General features: G+C 42.4%; 1 protein-coding gene across 7 annotated transcripts in view; it reads right to left on the bottom strand.

The window, feature by feature from the left end:
• ADGRB3 (adhesion G protein-coupled receptor B3) overlaps positions 1–10,698 on the bottom strand; it is a 625,089-nt gene extending 614,391 nt beyond the window's left edge. For 2 of the 7 annotated variants that reach the window (XM_048846015.2, XM_048846019.2), the window contains exons 1-3: positions 9,518–10,697; positions 7,936–8,107; positions 6,059–6,827 (exon numbers count right to left, since the gene is read on the bottom strand). In XM_048846015.2, the coding sequence (XP_048701972.1) occupies positions 6,059–6,812 (754 nt within the window). In that variant the 5' untranslated portion in view covers positions 6,813–6,827; positions 7,936–8,107; positions 9,518–10,697. Of the gene's footprint in view, positions 1–6,058; positions 6,828–7,935; positions 8,108–9,248; positions 9,388–9,517 lie in introns of those variants that run through there. The other 5 variants (XM_048846018.2, XM_048846020.2, XM_048846016.2 and 2 more) reach the window with 5 other exon arrangements.
• Positions 10,699–12,251: the final 1,553 nt, after the last annotated feature.

Here is a 12,251-nt window from a genome sequence, read left to right as displayed (position 1 = left end):
CTAATAATACTACAGAGTATATCTATTAATTCAGGCTTTTCCTGTGGTGATGGATGATGAGTGCAGGGTTATTCTCTTTTTCAGTGGTGTGAGGAAGATCTTTCAAGGGCTGACCCAAGGTCCACTGAAGTCAGTGTCTGTGCAAAAGTGTGAGTGTATTTTTATAGGCAGACTTTTGCAACTTTAAACAAACAAACAAAAAAATACAAGAAGTAAGGTTTATAAGCTGCTAAAATAAAAGGAATGGAAATGATCAATATATTACAGACTAAAATACAATAATTAGCAATAACAGCATGTAATCCTTGACAACAAACATAGGTATTACTAATTAAAAGAGATTATGATAATTAAGTATTTCTTTCACAGAGCTATCATTTACTTCAAAGAATATCTGAAATAAAACTTTCAAGATTCTGATCGTGAGAGGTGCATCATAACCTAACATCCATTGAAATCATAAGGAGTTGAGTTGCTTATCACTGCCTACTGAAATAACTCATAACAGGCCTGATCCAAAGCCTATTGAAGTCAACAGGAACCCCTTAATTGACTTGTGGGTTTTGGACCAGACCAATTGAGCAGAAAAATTCATCTGTCATTAATTTTTGAATAAAATAAGCTGGATGTTCATTTTATCAAGAATCAGCCTCATGTATAAAAAAATCACTTCTTTCTTTGTATTTTATATTCTTGGTGAGATGAAGCTACTTGTAAACAACAACATGCCAGGGTAGGATTTTTTGTTTTGTTTTGTTTTTAAATATCTTGTATTAAATTTGTTACAAATGTTTATTTAATTCTCCTAGTAACTATCCATGTAAAGCTGAAAAGTGTAGTGTTCCATCTATGTTTATCTTCCCATTGCAACTTGCATTCTTAGGTCATGGATGAAAGAAGTACTGTACACACACACACACACACACACACACACACTCTTTTCCTATAAGGCTTGTCTACACTGCGACGTTGTTGACAAAACTTTTGTCTTTCACAGGTACTTAAAAAAGCCCTCCCACGAAAGATAAAAGTTTTGCCGACTGCAAGTGGCATTGCGACTGCAAGTGGCATTGTGAAACGAGCGCTTTCCTGCCGACAAAGCTAATGCCGCTCATGGGGCTGGAAGTATTTTGTCTGCAAAAATGCCAACAAAATACCAACAGAGAGCGTTTACACTTGCTGACTTTTAGCAACAAGGCTGTGTCGACATACTCAGAAATCCCATTGAAATCATTTCACAGTGGATGAGCAAGTAATGTAAAATCAGGCCAAAGGGCAGCCCTGGATTGCCAATTGCCAAGACCCAATTATTCTGAATTTCTAATCCCCCCCCTTAACTAGAATTACTTTGGAGAAGAGCAGTAAAAGCCTATAGTTGCTCTATGGCAATAGAGTACTGAAGGAAATTGTTTGTAATAAGACAATAATGTCGAATAAGATTGTAAACTTTAGTCACTATCACATAAGTATTATAAACCACAAAATAATATATTTTCTTGTAGTAACCATAATGATATAGTCCTGAGCCTGCCACCCTCATTAATGCAAGTTATTCCTGCTGAATGTATAGGGGTGCCTACTCATGTATGAAACAATTGTGGAATAGGGTCCTATGTGTGTTGACTAAAAACTGCATGAGAAAACTTGGATGTGTAACACACAAGATCAAGAGAAGAAACCCTATTAGGTCATTTAGTTCAGTCCACCTCCAGGGCAGGAACTGACATAACAGTATATTTGCTTTGTCAAGTCTAAATAGTAGTAGTGCTACTACTCAAAAGTAGTACTAAGGAAAAGCCTGATTGTACATTACATACCTTCCAATACAATGGATTTGCATCTTAACAAAAATGTGACCCATCTTCATGTTGCTAGGATGAGTGACACCAGAGATAATCTATGTATTGCAGAAGTACTGGTTATACTATATGTTTCCAGAAGTATATTGTTTGGAAGACAACGGGTACAGCTTCCTTGTTTGAATTAGTTCCTCCTATTGCTGAACATCTCCCCCACCCTGTTGGACAAACTACCCATTGTGTGGTTGTCAGGTGAAATACACCAAGCTCTAGGAGGGGAAAATTCTGGCTTTAATCGCTTTTAGTAAGTCATTTAGCATTTTCAAAATAGTGAAAAACTTCAGAGGTGAAAACAGTTGCATTCTTTTCTAGGTTCTTCTAAATGGAGGATACAATATGCTTCTAAATGGAGGATAGGGGGCCCATCAATGGCTTTTAGCCAGGATGAGCAGGGATGCAAAACCACGCTCTGAGTGTCCATAGCTTCTGTTTGCCAGGAGCTGGGCATGGACAACAAACAGATGATTACCTGTTCTGTTCATTCCCTCTGAAGCACTTAGCACTGGCCATTGTTGGAAGATAGGATACGGGCTAGATGGATCATTGGTCTGACCCAATATGATCATTCTTGTATTCTAAATTGTAGTCATAAAGAACAGTTTGGCTTATCACCTCATATGGTCAGACCCAATAGAGGAGAATCTGAAAAACTTGAGAGTACTTATCATACTGCAGAAGGCTGTCAGCCCTTTTCAAAATCTGTCCTATAAAGTCAGCATTTAAATATTTTAGTACTATTATAAACTTCTGAGAATGCTATGAGACAAGAGACAATGCTATGAGAAAGGATTCCAATGGAAGTGAGGAGCCTCAATACCTTTGAAGATCAAGGCCTTGAAGCCAAATCCTGCAAGGCCCTGACCTCATCCCAAGAAATGCTAAGCAACCTCAATTCCCACTAAGTTCCAAGTTAGTACCAACAATAGTTTTGTTAGTGTATCTTACCGCCACAGTTGTTAACAGTGTTTCCCTTTGTCTGGGTTGGTCAACATAAATATTTTTAACAGTGCTGATCTAACCTGAATCAGCTCACCCACAGAAACATACTTGACATCTCATGTGTAGATGTTTTCAGATATAAGTGGCAAAATTCATAATGTTCATTCAAATAATAATTTATGTTTTGAATCTTAAAATGATGTCACACAGAGCCTATCAATCACAATTTTACATAAAAATATATTTAAGAGACATAGACTTAACTCAGTGGTGAGTCATTGGTACAACTTGTGTGTATGGTTTCTATGTAGAAATAATACCTTTCATGTAGATTATTTATCCATGGGAAAAACTGGTAAATAAATGCTTTAAACTAAATACAAAATAAGCAGTCTACTGCTATTAAAAGTTACCTCAAAACCTTAATTTTGTAGTTGATAAAATACATTACAACTTTAAGATAACGGTCCAATGAATCAAATCCAATTGTACAAAAGTAATGAAATTATTAAAAAATATTATTCTGTTAAATATCGCAACAACATAAAGTAAACAAGCTGCCATCTACACTGGAAAAAATAAGAATATTTCTCTTTCTACAAAACATTTAGAGAGTTTTCCCCTTTAATAATGAAGTTTAACCTACTAATATAATGATCCAGAAATGACATAAATAGGGTAAGAATTAAAATAAAATACGTTTGAAATTGAAAGACACTTTGAGGCACGTTCTAGACATTCATATTCCAAGATGCAGAAATAAAACATAGTTGTCCCTAGCTTTCTCTCTTCCGTCCACTAAGCACAGTTTGACAAACGTCTTTGTTGAGTATATTACACATACATTCCTCTGATGTTCAGCATATTTTGAAAAACCCCTGGACAGATTTTGCAAACATGATTTTGACATCTCTATGCTTGAATTTCTCACCCCTTCTATCCCATAAGATGCAGCAGTCAATGGATTATAAAAATATGGCACGGGAAGTGTCATCTCTTTCATAATTAAAATTTAATTATGTGCAAAATGCAGTAGCTGAGGAATGATACCACAAATGCTCTTCTTGTGTGACCCCTTCAGTCAGGTTATTACTCCTGTCTAGAAAGCCTGGACTTTCTCAGATGGAAAGCCAAGCCTGGGGGCCATGCTAGTTATTGGAGTAGCCTCAAATATGTTTGCCCATTGACCTTTAAAGTTGACTTGTTCAGGTCCATTAAAATGGGGGCAACCTGAACCCCAGGATTGCTATTCTTAGGCCCTTCTCTTTGGCCCAGCAGTTTTATTGCATTCAGTCTCCTACTCTCCTCTGTCCAGAAAACAGCAAACCTATCTCTGCAGTCTCAAATACAACTGCTAGTACTCGTTTAGAAACATGCTGGGAGGCCCATTACAGCCCCTCTAAATCCTAGCGCTATCGTCAGGCGTCCCTCGCCACCCTGACAAGCGAATTCTCAGTAAATCACTCCCACTGCGCAGGCAGCAACTTTGCCTGACAGCTGCTGCCTTTGGAGAAGCTCAGTGAGCAAACTGGACGCGGGGGACTTGTTCCGTTGCTCGCAGGAGTGAGTTAAAGCTCGCAACGCTCCTAACAATTAGCGCCTGGAAACCTTAAGAGGTTCCCCAACCACCGCGCATATTGAAGCCGAGACACTTTCTGCGGCTTAATTGTCTTAATAGTCAGCTTCTAATATCACATTGTTGGGGAAGTTTCTGATTCTAAGGGACACTAATTAGCTCTAAATGATGCTAACTAAATACCATCCCTACCGTTGCAAGGGCTTCTCTGGGACTTTTACAAGAGACAAGCATCCCGGTAATTTAAAATCACTTTGTTTTCTTCTCCCAGCTGTTAACCGTTTGGAAAAACACTGACCCGCAGGACAACCACGGGAGAACCTAGCCCCCCTCGTCCCCCGCCACCACCACTTCTTCCCTGTTCCTTCAGTGCCTTTGGCAGCGCACAACGAAAGCGAGCAGTTCAGCTTTTCTTCTCCCACACCACTCAGGCTTGGCTGCCCTTAAAGAAAATCCTCTCCTAACAACGTGTCAATGTTACACTCCTCCACAAAGGCAACTTCTATTAGAGGGGCTGGGAGCTTGGCTCCTAGACAGGGAGCTTTGTGGCCATGCAGAAACCAGGGAGAGAGGAACCATTTCCTGCATTAAAATGCAAGAGCCTGGCTCAGTGATTCATGCCTGTGCAGGGGGCAAATTCAACCCCTCTCAAATAGCTGGAGCCCGAGCTCCAATTCCCAGCCAGACGGCGGCTTTTCTCCTTATCTCTAGAGATTTCTCTGTTTTGCATTTCTCATTTGATAACTGTATTTTGACCTCACGTGTCTCCCTTTCCCTACATCTTCCAAACCGTGGTGTGCCCCTAGGATCTTCCTTAATAAATCAGCTTGCCCTTGCTCTGAACAGCAAGCATTGATGGGACCAGAACAGCAGGTATTAAAAAAGACGAAAAGAGAACTTAGACCCTAATTTTTATAATTAGGAGGCTGCTCTGATGATCGGATCCACAGCTTCCAGATCTTCTACACCCTCCCGCTTTTCCAAACTCAAGTGATTAAGATATCAGCCCCGTGTTATTAGCACACGTGCAAAGCCATCATCTCCCCTGGAGCTGGGGCCACCCACGTGTGTCTCTCTACTGACCAAGGGAGCACGTGGGTGACATTGCAGGGTGCAATATGTTTCCCTGAGCCACAAATTGGGGCAGGATTTGCTATTCGCTTGGTACTTGCGCAGTTCTGAGGTCAGACTCTGTTGGTGTTTAGGGTCCTGGCACTTAAATCGGGTTGCTCAGCAATTAAATCGGGTTGCCCGCATAGCTTTGGAAATCTCTTCCTTGGAAAGTCAAGGAGTAGCATCAAAAGGAATAATATTTTATTGCTGGGTGGTTGCAATAAAAAAGGGAGAACTGGCTCACAACGTGTCCGCATTATTATAAGTGAGAGCTGAGAACAGCGACAGCTTAAATCCCCATTGAAGTACAAGTTATCTCTTAGTAGGATTCAGAACTGTATGCTGGCGATGAGATTAAATTTAAAATATCCTCCCCCATGTAAGTGGTTTGAGGATGTGTCTACCATTCTCCCTAGCCCTTTCATGGGAGCGGGCTGAAGGTTAGCAGACCCCACAACTAGTGTGTAGTGCAAGTCAGTTAAGTTTAAGTATAAACGAGAGGCAAGAGCAGAACCCTAGATAGTGATTTGAGATTAAAATAGACCTTTGAGACCCCATTAGAAACACCTACCTTCTTTTGGCGGCCGTTTAGCTTCTTTGCTAAGGTTGCAGACCTGGGTAGTTTGCAGCTCCTGGGTCAGACACCCCTCCGTCTGCTCATTGAGGGGCAGCACCACATTGCTGAGCAACACCAGGGACTGGTCGTCTATTCCCCATTCTCCCAAATGCTGAGGGCAGGTACATTTTGTATACATGATCCCACAGGACTCGGTTCTCCCGTTCTCGGATTTCAGGCAGTTCTCTAGCCAAGTGCATAATACATGGCAACCAAACTGGCTTGGGCTCACCTTATTCAACACCAAAAACTCAAAGAAAGATTTTTGGTCTTCTTCCTTTTTGTGTAATCCTGGGAAATCGATGGGAAAAACCCGGCGTATCTGAATAAAATTTTTATCATATTGCAGAAATACAAAAGCATTCTTGGAATCGCAGAGCTGCATTATAGAATGGTTATTTTTTAAAAGATCCTTTATTTTTTCATGGGAAAAATGATCAAACTGATAAGCCAAAAGGGAAAAGTTGGAGCAGCTGAAGTCCTTTTTGGAAAATTTCAGGTAAATACTATATTTGGTCGGATCTGGATTTTCCAGCGTCCAAGTGCAGTTTGTAAAGTTTTTAGGAAACATTTCATTTAGAGAATACGATCCATAAATGACCCCCTTTACCAGCGTGGAACACCAGAAGTCTTGGGCAGCATTAAATCCAAACATAACCAGTAGATAGGTGGAAAATATATAAATCAGCAAATTACGAACAGCCTTCATCCTATGTCATTTGGCCTGTAGGAAATGAAATGAAATAAAAATGCAAGTAGAATTCTTCACACATTGAAAATCAAACTCCTTCCAATATTCCAGCCAGCTGTTTTCAAGATTCCAGTTAGAACCTTTCTCAAAAAGAAGGGCAAGTAATTTATTTTTTAACAGAAGGAAATTGTTTGATGCTGTGTGAACAGCGCCATCACGTGGCCATCACAACAGTCAAATTCCCTAAATTCAAATAAAAAAAACCAAAACAATATTTATTAGATTATTAAGTGGAATGCCCTCAGTTATCTAGCATGTATTTGGCGTGATCTGGAACTATCAAATTTAGATAAAAGCCAGAGACTTTCATCTGGTGGGCCAGAAGAAGGAGTATTTATTTATTTATTAAAAAGTAAATCAACAACCTGGGCACCGTTTATATATATCTGCACAGAATTTCACTAGACTAGATCAGAAAAGCTGGTAACAGCTGTTGTTACATATTATTTTTCCTGTTAAGTCTGAGAAGTAATTGTGATGAATTACAGCCATAATTTAAAAATGCACAAATTATTATTTTCTACAGATGGAACATTATCTCCCATATGTCTACATGCCTCTGCAGTGGCCACCTGGTATACAAAGGTCTCTGTAAAAAGAAAATCCGGAGAGGAAACACTGAGATTAATATGTGTTAATAAAATCTTGAAACTGTTATCCGGGAAAGAAGTATAGATGGTTAGATAGATGGAAATTGTGGTTGCCTGACATCGCCATTGAGACCAATCATTTTAAAGGCAATCATTTCAATGTGATATAACCTCTTGAAGTAGATAATGTGGATACGTATATTAGTATTTATAACCAAGGGAGCTGTATAGAGAGCAATGCTATAGTAGGATCTGTGTAACTGACCGAACTGGGTCTCTAAGTTGCCCTTTATTAAGAATGTTTTGTACAGTATGGTTATCTACTGTATTTTGCAGATGTGCGCTTGAATGATGAAAGATAGATTACATTTTCTCTGCTAGTATCTCCAACTAAAGCTCTTTTATTGGCCCCCTCCGCGGAATCAGCCTTCGCATCTTCTGTTCTCTAATAGTGGCCTAGGACAATAAAGTGAACCTTTGGTTATATTTACCTCTGTTATCCAAAAAATAAAACTTGAATGTTTTCAGCTTTAACCTTTGAGAAGTTGCTTATCTCTTATCAATGAGTGTCTTTTCGCTTTCTGTTTACAAGTGTGAGCAGACAAAAGTGATGCCAAGTTAATTTAAAAAACTCTTTAGATTGCAGCCTCTTCCACTGTTGCTCTGTAAACAGAGATAGACATACAGACACATACACAGTTACTGAGTTTTGACGTGTGTCTTTGCCTAGCTTTCATCTCCCCCACCAAATGGCAAGGCATCTTTCGTCCCCCATTGCATAACACAGAACAAATCGGCGGATTAAATACCCTGTAAGAGATTTTTGTATTTCCCAGATTATAATTTAAACTCTAAATCTTGAGATGGGCAATGCAGCACCAACTCCAACCCTCTTTATAGCTGAGCTTTAAAACAAAATCAGAGCTGCCGCCGGATCTATCCAAACTATTGGATTTTCCCTTTTCCGAAAATGCATCTCACTGAGTAACAAATCCATCCTTCCGGGAATAAGGTGGAGAGAGCGTTTATCGTTTTTTAAAATAGAAATGTATAGGCAGTTCTGGAAATAATTTCCTCTCTACAAAATTTGCTGTAGCACTTTGCAGGCAATGCAGCCCTGCGCAGTATTATTCAGGATGGTGTAGGCGTTGAAAGCCAATGTGACAATAAGTGTCTAAATGAGGAATTCTACCCATGAAAAACGATTCATTTTATCATCTGGAGACCAAAGAGGGTTTTTTCCTAATTATTTTAAAAATAAAAGCCCGACTTTTCCTCTGTGCAATATTTGCAATAGAAAAATAAAGACGTCCGCAGTGCTAGGCTGTTTTCCATGAGGAAACCAAGTCTAATAGCCATCATTTTAGTTACGTTTGTTCATGCAAACCTATTGAAACAAAATACTACTTTAAATTATCGCTCTCTGCATGAATAGGCAGGATTTCATTTCTGTTTACAATAGTGCTAAACACAAAAGTGAAGCTGCTCAGGGGAAGAAGGATCAAGCACTCAGATTAAACAGATCTTTCTTTTCGGGGGAGGGGGGTGAGGTTAAAGAACGGCCCCCAAGGTTTAAGGTTGCCCGTTTTGGAAGAAATATCTTCTGCTGAAAAGCAAACAGGCGTCTAGTTTGGATAATCCCCAACTGATTTTCTAGGTGACACTGTAGTTTGGTCGAACATAGACGGCGCCATCACTCCACTTATTTTTTCCCCAACAGAAGACCCACTGACTTCCCTTATTTTAACTTCCTATTAAGCTAAGATCCCCCCTTCCCATAAAATTACCCCAGCCATGCACAAACCTCAGGTTTTCTTGGTCTCGCTGGAAATTACTCTCAGGGAAGCAGACCTGTCGCAAGCCAGACTTCTCTAACTTTTAAACGGCAGGGTACAACTAAATGCAGAGACAATTCTGCATGTGTAGTAGGCTCTCTTTATCGTTCAGCAACAGCCTGTCCTCCGCCTCCTTCGCCGCCGCCGCCGCCTCCTCCTCCCCGGAATCCCGAGCTAACAGCTCTACAGTCATAATCCCGGGAAATGGAAAATGGAAAATGCCCCTGGACACCCTTACCTTCCACTCCGATAGCTGTCAGGCTATTTCTCTAAAACACTAGCGCCACAGGCACGCGTCCCAACAACAGCGATGGAGCGATTCCCCTTCTGTCGGAAGCACCGTTTCCCATTTTCCCAGGCTCAGGTTCAAAACCAAGATTTAAAGGAGAGAAGAAGAAAGGGGGGAAAAAACAACAACAAAAAAACACAGGCACAGAGGAAACCCCAGCACCGCGCAAAGCTTTGGCTCCGGATCCACCAAATCCACCATGTGAAGGAAAAGAAAAAGCCCCAAACCAGAGAGACTGCGGGGGGGGGGGGGGGGGGGGGGAATGGACCTGGCTGAACAGCGAAGGGTTTTTTTTGTTTTGTTTTGTTTTGTTTTTTAACTTGAACCAAAGTCTAACCCAACAAACCGATCAGCGGAGATACCAGGCAAGCGATGAGCCGAGAGGAGACCTACAGGCTACTGCCGCCCTAACGCAGATGTGGTGGTGGGTTTTGGCTGTTGTTGTTATTATGAATATACTTATTCCTCTTTTCTCCCTGCTCCTCCTCCCCCCTCAGGTACTGATGGACGGACAGCGGCCGGGGGGAAAAATCCTTGGCTGGTGATGCCGGCAAGCTGTTTGAATGCTGAGTGAGGAGGGAGTACAGCGGGAGAGCGATAGTAAAGCTCTCTCTGTGTGTGTGTGTGTGTTAGAAAGAGAGCAAGTCAGCGTGTGAGACAGAGAGTGTGTGTGTGTGTGCGTGTGTGCGCGCTCCCGTGTGCGCCTGTGCGCTCGGCTCCCGCCTCGGAGCCCCTCCGGTGGGGTGTGCGCGCCCCGCAGTCCCTCTCCAGCGCGGGGGGGGGGGGACTGTGCGCGCCCCGCTCGCCTTCTCCGCCGTGTGTGTGTGTCCGCGCGCGCGCGCTGCGCGCCCCGCTCTCCCGCTCCAGCCCGGGCGCCGCCGGGCGCTCTGCGCTCCCCTCGCCTTCCTCACTGTGTGTGAGGCTCTCCTCTCGGCTCCAGCGCCCGGGCCCGCGGTGCGTTCTGCACGTCACGCTACTCAAAACCAAGCACGTCCGAAAAACGTTATTTTCTGCGGCTGAGAGGTTTTTCCAGCCTCACTTCCCACCGCGGGAGCTGGCTGCGACCGAGTGTGAGAGAAACGCACAGGCTGCGAGGGAGAAGTACATCCAGCACTTGATCTCCTTCCTCTTGTTCTTTCTTTTAAAGCATAACCTCACCCCCCCCCCCTTCCGCCTCCCGGAGCTGTCAATGTGCCACCGCGATGCAGATTAAGTGATATAGCGCTGCAAGGAAAACACATCTCCTCGCTTTCAAACTGCCGCCTGCCTCTGACTGGAACAATAGCGATTTTCTCAGCGAGGCTGCAATTAACACCTTATTTGTTCCTCGCCAGAGATAGGGCGCCGGTTGGGATCACATTAAATCGCTCAGCGGGGCTCAGGGACTCTGGGAAGCGGCTATTCTCTGGGGATTTTTTTTTTTTAAAGTTCCATCTTAGCGCAGCTGGGTTGGCTGCGTTTCGTTGGCGATGCCCGAGGGCCGCGGTGGACTCTCCGCCTGCTGCCGCTTGGGGATGGCGGGTTGGAGGGGGTGGCTATGCAGTCAGATGGCCGAAGAGCCCCATCTTTAGCTGCCCCTTGCTCAGGCTGGAGTTTGTAAGGCAAGTGGCCAGATAGCACAAGGGCTCGAGGGGTGGGGGTCGGAATGGAGAATAATGGTGAGAACGGGGCTGTCTCCAGGTCACCCGAAGAAACACCTGCTTTGTTGGTGTAGCTCAGTAGAGTTGAGTAAGCTGTCTCCTTCTCTTGTTTCTCTCCCGTTCCCTGTTGGTGAGCTGGGTTATCCTTTGGCTAGTGCCCAGGGGTGTCAGTGAGAGAAAGGTGTCTTATATTCGACATCAGATACATGGTAAGATAATGGGGGCGGGGGGTACATTTAAATAAGTTTTAGTACCAATCCAGCCCCTAACTTGAATATTTGTTCTGTAACTATCACACACCATTTACATTCTGCAAAGGGAACAAAGCACTTCTCAACACGGTGTGGTCCAACTACATGTTACAATCCCACTCAGTTTGAAAGTTCATTTGAAAAATGCATGGTTTTAGACGTACTCTCCGCCCCCTCCCCCGCCCATGGAAGGAACATGAACAGAAGTTTAAACTTCTGGCCACCATCCAAGCCAATCAGTTCTTAACGCAAACTGGATTTTTTTCACCTCACAAAAGACTTGAATTCAAATAATATAGAAGTATACATACATGAATACTTTATACCATTCTTGTAAAAACAATAAAGTGCAAGGTTTGCATGATCTACTCCTTTGTATTTATATTTTTATTATTTTTTTCCAAATACAGCAAATATACCAAAATAGCAGGTTCATCATCACACACAAAGTAAATAAAGATGGTAAGATAAAGGGAGGGGAGGGGAAGCAACATGTCTATTTTCAGGGTATACATTAATCATAGACCTCTAAAAAGTCAGCACAAATTGCTTTTAATTTTTTGGGCATTCCCCTTCTGCAGAATGCCAGTCATTAGTTACTGCGAGGTCAGCCATATCGCTGAGCCATGCATCAATATTTGGTGGGGATAGATTTTTCCATTTTTGCAAGATTAGCTTTTTAGTGACCAAAGCTGCATGTTGGAACCATGCAGCCCCGCTATCAAGTTATCGCCAGGTATCAGGAACATATCCAAGAATAAAAATTAAAGAGGGCTCCAAATTAGCATCCAA

This window comes from Caretta caretta, chromosome 3, assembly GCF_965140235.1.
Source record: "Caretta caretta isolate rCarCar2 chromosome 3, rCarCar1.hap1, whole genome shotgun sequence".
In the NCBI taxonomy this organism is placed as follows: Eukaryota; Metazoa; Chordata; order Testudines; family Cheloniidae; genus Caretta; species Caretta caretta.
This window is presented reverse-complemented; position numbering and strand designations above follow the sequence as displayed.